General features: G+C 49.6%; 1 protein-coding gene across 1 annotated transcript in view; it reads right to left on the bottom strand.

Moving 5' to 3' along the window:
* Positions 1-2,666, bottom strand: part of LRP1 (LDL receptor related protein 1) — an 82,784-nt gene extending 80,118 nt beyond the window's left edge. The window contains exon 1 of the mRNA XM_084956113.1: positions 2,268-2,666. Within this exon, the coding sequence (XP_084812239.1) occupies positions 2,268-2,334 (67 nt within the window). The 5' untranslated portion in view covers positions 2,335-2,666. The remainder of the gene's footprint in view (positions 1-2,267) is intronic.
* Between the last annotated feature and the right edge of the window lie 9,412 nt (positions 2,667-12,078).

Raw genomic sequence — 12,078 nt, 5'->3', positions numbered from 1 at the left:
TTGCTCCCTTGGAGGGAAAGCAGCAAGGTCTGCAGAAGGTTAGACACTGAGTCAGGGAAGCTGGAGCCAGGAAGTGTCCTTCTCTGGAAAGCGGAGGAGAAAGTTCTGTGTCTGTGGGGCCTGGCCATGAGGGCAAGGGTGGGGATACAGGAATCCCTAGGCTGTCCTGGACAACACTGGCCATACAGGTCTGGGCAGGTGCCCTTTTCCACCCCCTAGAATAGGGTAGAACCACCGATTCCCATTCCCATTGCTAAGGGGAGAACATTGATGTGTTTGGGGGGAGGGGTCCTCTCCCTGGGACTTTGGGTAGAGTTTGGTTTGACTTGGGGTTACAGCTGTGGACTGGGTGCAAACTTAAGGAAGGCTGGGAGACAGTTAAGGAGAACATGCCCAGTCTCTCTCTTCCACTCACCGCCTGCCCCCCAACTTGGTGGGTAAACCCCACTTTACAGCCCTAGGGATGAAGCTCCCTGGGCCATTCCTGACAGGGCTGGGGACCTCTTCTGCTTTCAGAGACCTCCTCTCCCTTCTAACTCCATTTACCTCCAACGTTTGATGGCTCACACTTTCACTCTTAAAATTTTTTCACTATCTCTCCCAGAAGCTGCTGCACCCAAATCTCTGCCTCAGTTCCCTCTCCCACTTCACAGGGCTGAGAACAAGAGGAAACAACCTGAATAACGGAGGAAGTCATGGGCAAGGGCTGATCTGAAGGATATTCGGGGCAGAGCCTCCTTCCTCCTCTTGGGCAGATAACTGAGGTGTGTGGGGACAAGTGGACAGGGTCCCCAAGATGGCATGATTGAGGGCCACTGAATATAGTGTCTTTCTGGGCACAGCTACTACCTGACCCCCTAACCTCCCTCCCCTAGCTGAAGCAAGCTGGGGGGTGGGGAAGAGAGAGAGATAATCTGGTTTCAGAGAAAAACTTTCCCAATCCCAACCTGGCAAAATTTAGAAGATGGAGGAGGGGTGCAGGGTGATATTGGGCCCAGATTTTCCCCGGGATGAGAGGACTAAATGTCGGGAAGGGATGGGATCCCACCCCTTCTCAAATCAGGGACCCAGCCCAACTCAACTCCATGACCCCAGCTCAAAGCTTGAGCAAGACTTGAACCAGTGACTCACAAGTAAGCGGGAAAATAGCTGACACAGAAAGAGGGAAGGGGGCACCCCACTTCACCGAAAGGACACAGTTCTGGCCCAAGCCTAACTGCAGTATACAAAGTGGTGTGTGTGTGTGTGTGTGTGTGTGTGTGTCTGTGTGTGTGTGTCTGTGTGTGTAGGAGGGAAAATAGTGGAGAGAAATAAACACATTTACCAAAGGAGCAGAGAATGAGGGGGTGAGGGGGTGGGGGCATAGGCATAGACATAACCCCCCTCCAACCTCCAACTCTCCTTCCATTCCAAAATGTGATCAAGCCAGAAGTCAGGGAGCAGGCAACCTTCCTCTACCCTCCCACCTCAGCATTCCAGGCCATTCTCCAGCCCCCTTCCCCAAGGATGACATCTGACATTTTTCATCTCAAAGCTCCCAGGAATTGAGAAATTCAAAGTCATACAGCTTCGTCTGCCCCCACCCTATGCCCCCCAACACGGCCCTTGCCAGGCTACTGACAGAGGCCCTGAGAAGGGGAAGTGCCCATTTCCGCGGAACCCAGGCTGGCAGCCTGCTGGATCCTGGACCCAGGCCTCCTAGCCTGGTCTCCAAGGGCCCAGATTCCACACCCAAGCAGGGGGCCTTCTCTTGGCCCTCCCTCTCCCCACCCACAGCCTTCTCCAGGGCCTGTCTGCTCTCAGCAGGGCACCCCTGACCTGGCTCCCCCTTTCAGATTCAGAGGGCACTGCAAAAGGACCCCCGCCCCCTTTTGCAACCAGTACATTGTAAATCCGGATTCCTTTACAATTCAGATGGGGGGTTGGGGGGTGGAGGACGTAGAAGAGGCGCAGGCCCTCCCCGACCAGAGATAGGAAGAGAAGGCCTCTAGATCCCAGGATCAGAAAAAGGGGATCCCTCTTCTCCCTTCCTAGGCCTCTGGTCTTTGTTTGGGCTGGGGGGTCCCTGAAGCATCATTTGTTCAGGGCCCCCATTCTCCAAATTGGACCCCCCCATCCCCACCCCCAGTTGGGCCGCTGCTGTGTCAGCTGGACTAGGATAACAAAAGGCACCCCCTCCCGCGTCTCCCTTCCCCTCCGAACGCTGGAGTGGGGGCTGGGGAGTGGGTGTCCCCAGGGGTCCAAGGGGGCCGCGGGATCTCACTCACCATCGATAGCGGCAGCGACCAGAGCTGAGAGCAGGGGCAGCAACAGCAGCGGCGGCGGGGTCAGCATGGTGTGGGCTGATGCAAGCAGCAGCCCTCTCCCCTCTGGTCCTGTTACTTCTCGCCGTCGCCCCCCCCAATTGGGGGGTCCCCCTTTTTCCTCCTTCCTCCCTTCTCCTCCTCTATTCTTATCCTATCCTTCAGCACAGCGCACCAGGGGCGTGGGTGACGAGGTAAGTTCGGAGCCCCCTTGGGAAGGGCTTGCAGACCAGCTGCACCCCCAGCCCCCCAATCCAAACCCTTCACCCCCTGCTGTTCTCCTCGTTCCTCTTTTCCCCCTCTCCCCGGGCGAAGCTCACAGCCCCATCTCCGAGCCGCCTCCGGCTGCAAAAATGCACAATTGGGAGGAGGCGGGGTAGGGGGGTGGGGGGCGTGGACCGGGTGGGGGAGCCTTTGGAAGGGGCCTGATGGAGCTCTGGGGGCTCCCCTGGTTTCCGCCTCCTCAGTGCACGGGCCTGGAGCTCGCACCACTGTTACCCGGACTGAGGTGTCGCGGGGCGGGCTGAGGGGGGAGAGGGAGGGGACCAGGAGAGGAGGGAGGGAGAGAAGGGGCGGGGAAAGAAAAAGGGGGGGGGGGAAGAGCTACGCGGCAGTCCTGTGAGTGCGCATGCGCTGATTTGGCGCGCTGCCCTGGGGAGGGGGAGTCAGAGAGGCGACCAGATTTGGATCTCTGGCTAGCGGTCCTAGAGCGGGGGTCCCGGCCCTGCTGGCTAGTTTTGGGCCTGGAGCGCCTTTTTCCTTGACTGGGGCTTGGTCCCTTGCGCTGCAGAACTGAAGAGGCGAGGGGGGTTGAACAGGGGGCGAGGAGCCCTGAGCGGCTTCTCTTTGAAACTCGGTGTCTTGCCCTAGGATCAGGCCCGGTCTGGGGATCCAAGACCCAGAGGTCTGGGTCGAGGCCCGAGCTCCACGAGAAAGCCCGACTGTGCCTCCGCTGCCCGGGGTGGGGGCGGGGGCCGCCAGTCCGCTGGGAAGATACGGGGAGAGGCTGAGCTTTGATTTGGAGACTTTGTAAGACCGGGACCAGGATTGGGGCCTGCGGCGGAGGGGGGCGGGTTGGGGGAGGGGCCGAGAAGTCCCGCCCTCACCTCGCTCTAGGGCTTGGAGTAAACAGGGACACCCGCGGGGACACGCCGGAGCTTGTCCGCTCGCCTAGGGCTTGGGGATGGAGCCCACCTTAGTACCCGCCCCGCCCTGCTCTCCTGGCACCGGGCGCGGGAGGGGCAGTCCCTGGTTTGGAGGGAGGTGAGTCACTAGCGGGTGGGGTTGAGGAAGGGCCACCCCTCTTAGCCCCAAGAGGTCTGGGCTCATTTATTTTTTTGTTTGGTGTTTTGTTTTTTATACCTTCTGACTGGCTTCCTACCAAGTCGGGGTTTTAGATTCCAAGCAGCAGGGATTTGGAATAAGATGAGGGACTCTAGACCTCTGTCTCCAGGCCTTGAGTTCTAAGGAGGTGTCTGCAGAGTGCCAGACCTTTGTCCTGGCCTAAGTCCCTATGGGAATGCTGCTTTGAGTCCACTGAGCGCCGGGCGGTTCCCAGAGCCCGGCGAATGTGCCTCTGGCCACTGCCCCCTTCTGGGTGGTGTTTTGAGGCTGTACCATGGATGTCTGACTTTCTGGTGTCGACGAAGTCAGAGTTCAGGGAGAAGGCAGGCAACGTCGGCTGCCGGAAACTGACGTTTGAAATGAGGGAGGGTTGCACCACCCTTCTCCCTTTTAAAATTCAAGAAAAGGCCCCAAATCCTCACTCCAGTCTGGCCTTGGCAGAAAGCAGAGCAGCGTGGAGTGTTTGTTGATGGCAGTGAGAGCAAGAGAGGAATCCAGAAGAAGCTAGACCTTTCCTCCAAACTACAACTTCCACCAGGCTGGCTTTGCTCAGGGCCAAGGCCACCTGCCTGTAGACTCTCCCAGGCTGGAAACCTCAGACTTTTTGCCAGCTGGGCCTTTCCTATAGCCAGTCCTGCAAAGCCTGTGCTTGAGATTTGTCATTTTTTTCCCCTTTGAAATGGAGCTCAGAGTTCTTCCATTTCCACTGCCCCTGAGGGTTTCTCTGGGGAGGGGTGGGGTCTTAGCCTTTCATTCCAGGACTCATGGGGTAACAGAGGTGGTCACATTGCAGGGACTCACTATATGTTTTTAATGAATGCCTACTAGGTTGCTTCTTCTCCCTGGAATCCCCTCCTCATATTGTCATCCAAGTGAAGTCAGATTGAAAAAGACTTCGGGCAGCTTTGAAAGGAAAAAGCTAGCTGGAGTGACCATGCATAGCCTGAGAGGGTTGTGAGGGGTAGTCCCATTCCTGTTCCTGCTGCCTATTGTCTGCAGGTGAACCTTGCTAAAATTGCTTTCCCTGTGTCTCTTCCTGGCTGGTGAACCTCTACTGGGCGTCTCTAGGCAACGGAATCCAACGTGAACTCTTCTCTCGGTCCTGACCTTCCAATATCTGGCCTCAGCTAGCAAATCATGATCACTTCTCACTTGCTACCTCCCAAGCCCTACTGTCTCTTGAATGCAAATGTGTATTTATTTGTGTTAACTTTATATTGTAAAAAAATGGCAAAAAAAAGAGTACGAGGCAGGTACAAGGTGAAAGGTCAACTTGCCACTCTCCACACTCCCATTCTTCAGTCCCACCCTCAGAATAACCACAACTAAGAGTTCCTCAGGTCTCCTTCCAAGAGGCTTTTTTAAAAAATGATAAACAAATATAAATAAACACCTTTTGAAAATACAGATGAACTCATACGGTATATACTGTTCTGTAACTTGCTTTCTTCAGTTAATTCATACTGATTCCTTTCCATGTTGTACACACACATCTAGCTCACTCGTTATTTGGGCTACTTGGAATCTCCTTTCTTGGATACTCCACAGTCTCCTAGGATTGTTGGGCACTTGGGCTATTTCCAATGTGTGAAGTGCTGAGGTTGTCTCTGTAAGATGAGAGAATGCATTTTTCCACCTGAGCCTTTAATTATACTTTTCTCTCAGTTCCTTCCTGCCCTCATCAGCAAGGCTCTCCTGTTATTCTTACTCTGCCCTCTCCCCTGGCCATCTCCTGATAGGCTCAGTAGCTAGAATTTAGCACTTAATTTTGTGGGTTCTACGTCCACCATCAGACTATAAACTCCCTAAGTGCAGGGATCATGTCTCTTACTTCTCTGTATCCACCCAGTGTCAGGACTCTGGATTGTTTGATGGGTAAGGTGACAAGAGTGTTAGGACAGAGGTGTCCACACTGATAGAGGAGACAATGATAATTACTGTTGAACAGCATGTGACTATAAGCATCTTCTCCATATTTCTCCTACAGCACCCATTATGCAGTTCCTCTATGCTTCAGCTTCTTCTCTTCCCACTTCTTAAGAAGATTTTTCTACCTTTAAATGCTTAGGTTGGGATTATAATCAAATATGAGAAATCTGGGAGCAATTCTGTGCAATCCGTGATTGGGCTTTCAAGAATGATGACAGTGGGCAAAGAGGTTGGTGGATAGGATATCTCCTTTTTTTGGATCTCCCAGCAAATTATTAAATATCTTCCTTTCCTATCAGACTGTTACTAGGCCTTGAGATGGGGTATTGAAGAGGCCAGCTCTGGGGTTGAATGTTGGGCCAGAGACTGACACCACCTAGTGGTCATCTAAAGAAGTATAAATAGGAAAGGTATCTGAGCTGTCTGGTGGAAGTTAGGGAGAAAATCAAGACCTTTTTTTTTTTTTTTTTTTAAGGCCTCACCCATGGCATAGGGACGTTCCCAGGCTAGGGGTCAAATCAGAGCTGTAGCTGCCGGCCTACACTACAGCCACAGCAAACCAGGATCTGAGCCACATCTGTGACCTATACCAGAGGTCACGGCAACGCCAGATCCTACTGAGCGAGGTCAGGGATCGAACCCACGTCCTCATGGATACTAGTGGGATTCATTACTGCTGAGCCATGATGGGAACTCCTGGAACTAAGATTTATTGAGTATTTACCACGTACCAAGTCCATGCAGTGGATTTGACATGGATTAGCTCACTTAAGTCTTACAACCACTTGGTGGCAAAGATGTTATTTCCAGTTTGTAGGTACAGAAATACAGGCTCAGAAAAATTAAGGGATCTGCCCCACTTCACAGTGCAGGTAGGAGCCTGGTTCACTTAGCAAACATTTGTTAGGTACCTCATGTGTGTCTGTTACATTGGTAGGCACTAGGGACAAGAGATGGAAGCACACAGTCTCAGCCTTCAAGAAGCATACAGGTTAGTGGGATTGTGCGACTAGATCACTGACAATTACAACGAAGTACCTTAATGCCTATGATAAAGGCACATGGCACAGAGGGCTATGGGAACCAGGGCAGGATACGAATTCTAGATAAGAGGGTCAAAGCAGGGCAGGATAGATGATACAAGTCTACAGCGTTGAAAGAGAGGAAGGAGATGACAAACAATGACAGAAGGAAAGTGTGTTTTAGGCTGGAGGACAGGCAAAGGCATGGAGGCATGAAGATGTTTAAAACATTTGAGGAATGGCAAAAATGGAATGACTGAAATTTAAGGTACTTACAGGGGAAGATAATGGATGAAGTTTCAGAGAGCCTAACCACAAAGCGTGATTTTAGTCACACTAAGGACTTAGAATTTTTTCTAGAAGTAGTGGGGAGCCAGATGAGGAATTGATAAATGCATTAGCCATAGAGCTGAAGAGGGAGAGGATTCCAGACTAAGAAAGTAGGATCAAGTATACTAATTAATCATGTTGGCCTAGAGGATAGTGATGGGGAAAGCTAGATATAGAAACGGTGGCTCACATTAGAATGTTCTCAAGTGCTCAGAGTTTGGCCGCACATTGGAATCACCTGGGGAGGTTTTACAATCCCACTGCTAACAACAATAACAAATTCCCAGTGCCAGAGGACTCATACTGCTTGACTTCAAGACTTATAAGCTATAGGAGTTCCCATTATGGCTCAGCGGTAATGAATTCGACATGGGTTCAATCCCTGGCCTTGTTCAGTGGGTTAAAGATCTGGTGTGGCCATGAGCTGTGGTGTAGGTCATAGATGCAGTTTGGATCTGGCGTTGCTGTGGCTGCGGTATACACCAGCAGCTATAGCTCCAGTTCAACTCCTAGTCTGGAAACTTGCATATGCCATGGGTTCAGCCCTAAAAAGACCAAAAAAACCCCAAAAAACAAAAAACAATAGGCTTGTAAGCTACTGTAATCAAGAAAGACACTATGGTACTGGCATAAGGATTGACAGATCCATGGAGTAGAATAGAGAGCCAGAAATAGACTCACACTTAAAGGTCAGTTAATTTTGACAAAGATGTCAAAGCAATACACTGGGGGAGTTCCTGTTGTGGCTCAGCAGGTTAAGGACCTGACATAGTGTCCATGAGGATGCAGATTCATTCCCTGGCCTTGCTCGGTGGGTTAAGTTGCTGCAAGCTGTGTGGTAGGTCACAGGTGCGGCTTGGATCCAGTGTTGCTATGGCTATGGCCATGAGCTGTGGTGTAGGTCATAGGAATTTATATATGCCACAGGTGCAGCCTTAAAAAGAAAAAAAAATTTAAAGCAATCTATTAGGGAAAGGAATATCTTTTCAACAAATGGTGCTCAAACAACTGAATGTCCATATGAGAGAAGTGAGTGAGAGTGATCGCTACCTCACACCATGTGCAAAAATTAATTCAAGGTGGCTCATAGACCTAGCTATAAAAGTAAAATGATAGGAGTTCCCGTCGTGGCGCAGTGGTTAACGAATCCGACTAGGAACCATGAGGTTGCGGGTTCGGTCCCTGCCCTTGCTCAGTGGGTTAACGATCCGGCGTTGCCGTGAGCTGTGGTCTAGGTTGCAGACGCGGCTCGGATCCCGCGTTGCTGTGGCTCTGGCGTAGGCCGGTGGCCGGTGGCTACAGCTCCGATTCAACCCCTAGCCTGGGAACCTCCATATGCCACGGGAGCCGAGGCCCAAGAAATAGCAACAACAACAACAACAAAAAAGTAAAATGATAAAGCTTTTAGGTGAAAACACAGAATATCTTCATGAATTGGAAATAGGTAAAAATTTCTTATGTCATAGAAAATGATAACCATAAAAGGAAAAAAATGATAAAAGAAACACCAAAGTTAAGAGTTCCCTAGTGGCTCAGCAGATGGCATTGTCACTGTTCTGGCTTGGGTTGCTACTATATCAAGGGTTTGAACCTTGCCTTGGGAACTTCTGCATGCTGCAGGTATGGCAAAAAACAAACAAAAAACAAAAAACCATCAAAATTGAAAACTTTGGCTCATCAAAAGACACCATTAAAGAGTTTCTTGCCCATGTGACACAACAGGGATCAGATGTATCTCTGAAGCTCCAGGATGCAGGTTTGATCCTTGGCTTGGCACAGTGAGTTAAAGGATCTGGTGAGGCTACAGCTGTGGCGTGGGTCACAGCTGTGACTGGGATCTGATCCCTGGCCTAGGAACTCTATATGCTACAGGGCGGCAAAAAAAAAAACAAAACAAAAAAAAACAGCAAAAGGACTTCCCATTGTGGCTCAGTGGTTAACAAATCCAACTAGTATCCATGAGAATGCAGGTTTGATCCCTGGCCTCACTAGTGGGTTAAGGATCTGGCATTGCCCTGAGCTGTGGTGTAGGTCAAAGACGGCTCGGATCCCAAGTTGCTATGGCTGTGGTGTAGGCTGGCAGCTGTAGCTTCAATTCATCCCCTAGCCTGGGAACCTCCATATGCCGCGGGAGCGGCCCAAGAAATAGCAAAAAAAAAGACAAAAACAAAAACAAAAACAAAAGACACCCACTTTTAAAAATGGACAAAAGATTTGAAGAGATAGTTCACAAAAGAACATATATGAATGGCCAATAAACATATGAAAAGTGCTCAATATCTTTAGTCACCAAGAAAATGCAAATTAAAACCCCACACTTGCCAAAACGGTTAAACTTTTAAAAACTGATAATACCAAATGCTAGTGAAAATGTAGAGCTGCTGGAACCCTCATACAGTGTTCAGAGTGTAAAATGTACTATCGATTTGGAACAATATGTAGCAGTTTCTTTTCTTCTTTTTTTTTGTCTTTTTAGGGCCACACCCAAGGCATATGGAAGTTACCAAGCTAGGGTTGGAATTGGAGCTGCAGCTGTCAGCCTATGCTACATCTGTGACCTACGTTGCAGCTCACACCAACACCAGATCCTTAACCCACTGAGCAAGGCCAGAGATCAAACACACATCGTCCTGGATACTAGTCAGATTCTTAACCCACCAAGTCACAGTGGGAACTCCTTTTTTTTTTTGGCTGCCCTACAAGCCAGGACACCACAACGCCAGATCCTTAACCTGCTGTGCTCAGGATCAAACCTACATCCCAGGGCTCCAGAGATGCCACCGATCCCACTGCACCACAGTGGGAACTCCCTGTTGCAGTTCTTATACAGCTAAGCACATATCTATCCTACGACCCAGCAATTATACCCCTAGTTGTTTATTCAATAGAAATGAAAACACGTGGTCACACAAACACTTGAAGAACGTTCATAGCAGTTTTCTTCATAATTGCCAAAAATTGGCTATGGCCCAGATATCTATCACACACACACACACACACACACACACACACACACACACACAGGCAGTTCCCATTGTGGCTCAGCAGATTACGAACCCACCATTATCCATGAGGATGTGGTTTCAATCCTGGCCTCACTCAGTGGGCTAAAGATCCAGTGTTGCTGTGGTGTAGGGCAACAGCTGCAGCTCTGATTTGAACCCTGGCTTGGGAACTTCCATATGCCTCAGGTATGGCCCTAAAAAGAAAAAAAAAAAAAGATAAACTGTGGTATATCTGTATGATGAGATACTGCTGAGTAATAAAAATAGACACACTATGGATACACACAACACAATCTCAAAACATGGTGAGCAAAAGAAGCCACGCGTAAAAGCACACCCAGCACACCCTGTTTTATTCCAGTCATACGAATTCCAGAACAAACAAAACAAGTACAAACAGTGGCTCCCCCAAAGGATGAGGTTAATGACCTATACCTTATATTCTAGGATAATGGACTATACCTTGATAAAGGTCTGGATATCATACTGCATCCAGGTTGTAGGGTAAGGATTTGAACCCAGGTGCCCCAGAGGCCATGGTTTTAACCACTATTATTATATTGCTTTGCCCCTGGGATGCTGCAGTTTGGGGTGTGGATGAGATCACATGGGAAAGGGGAATCTTCTGTGAAGACAGAAGACGGAGAAAACAGATACGAGGAAGATCAGGAGAGAGGGGCCATGGAAACCAATGGGGGAAGAGCTTATTCAAGAGTGGCTAACAGTGTTGAATACTGCTGAGCAGTCCAGCAAGAAAAGGACAGGGACAGGCCATCATTCTAGGAGAGCATGTGTGACATAGGCCAGAACAGTCTCATTGGACTGGTGCGGGCAGTAGCCAGCTGGTCGTGTACTGAGTTGATGTGGAACGAAAGACACTGAATGTGAACGATGTTCCCAAGGAGCTTGGCTGCACTAGGGAAGGGGAAGAGAGACAGAGAGAGAGAGAGAGAGGGAAGACAGCAATTAGAGTGCTGGTTAGAGGGCTGGAATTTCCTTGCAGAGGCTCAATGCTGACTACAGCTGTTTCCATGCAGAGATGCCTGATTTTGCCCACCCACCAGGGCTGCTACTTGTCCTTCTATGAGGTGAAGGTCTGTTGGCCACAGTAAGCCCCTGACAGCCACAGAGGTTCTTTTGGAATCTTGAGATCAGCTGACTCTGCTATTGCTCACATCCTGTCATCCTTGGCAGGCCTCAATGGGCGTCCACCCTTCTCCACTCGGTCTAGTGCTTCCTCTTCCTGACCACCCTTGCACTCTCTTCCCATGCCCCTTTTTGCACAAAGCCCCGAGCCACGCTCGGCTCAGATTATCCTTGCCCCTTTCACTTGTCTGAAACCTGGCTCTTCCCTGAGGACACTCTTTTTTAAAAAACAGATTATCACTTATTCTCCCAATGGACAAGTCAGGTGGTGGTAGAACATGGATCGGCCTGATCTGTGCTCTCCATTTCTCACAGCCAATGTGGCTCCATTGGTCTCAGTTAGGGATGCATCTGGCAGCAAGTAACAGAAGACCCAATTAAAGTAGATCGAGGGAGTTCCTGTCGTGGCTCAGTGGTTAACAAACCCGACTAGTATCCATGAGGATTCGGGTTCGATCCCTGCCCTTTCTCAGTGGGTTAAGGATCCAGTGTTGCCGTGAGCTGTGGTTTAGGTCACATAGGAGGCTAGGATCCTGAGTTGCTGTGGCTGTGGCATAGGCTGGCAGCTACAGCTCTGGTTCGACCCCTTGCCTGGGAACTTCCATATGCCACAGGTGCAGCCCTAAAAAGCAAAAATAAAATAAAATAAAATAGTAGATCGAACAAAGAGTTCTGGAACAGATCCAGGGCTGGTTGATTCATCAAGAGTTTTCTACCTGTTTATACACTGCTCTATCCATAGTGTTTTGTTTTGTTTTTTTATTACTCAATGAATGCTATTACATTTATAGTTATACAACAATCATTATAACCCAATTTTATAGCATCTCAAACCCTCAACACATCCCCCCACCCCTCTATCCTCAGTGGTTGATGGTCTCTTTCCTTACAGTTGCAACAGTCATCACATATGGGCTTGACATTGGGGGAAAAAAAAGATCTTCCTCAAGATCCCCCTCAAGTCCTACTGTCCAAGACAATGGAAATACCATAATTGGC

Source organism: Sus scrofa, chromosome 5, assembly GCF_054392235.1.
Source record: "Sus scrofa isolate SSC_HxYL_T2T_F1_AM1 chromosome 5, Sscrofa_HxYL_maternal_Yorkshire_Landrace_v2.0, whole genome shotgun sequence".
Taxonomy (NCBI): Eukaryota; Metazoa; Chordata; class Mammalia; order Artiodactyla; family Suidae; genus Sus; species Sus scrofa.
The sequence above is the reverse complement of the archived record's forward strand: the minus strand, read 5'-3'. Positions and strand labels throughout refer to the sequence as shown.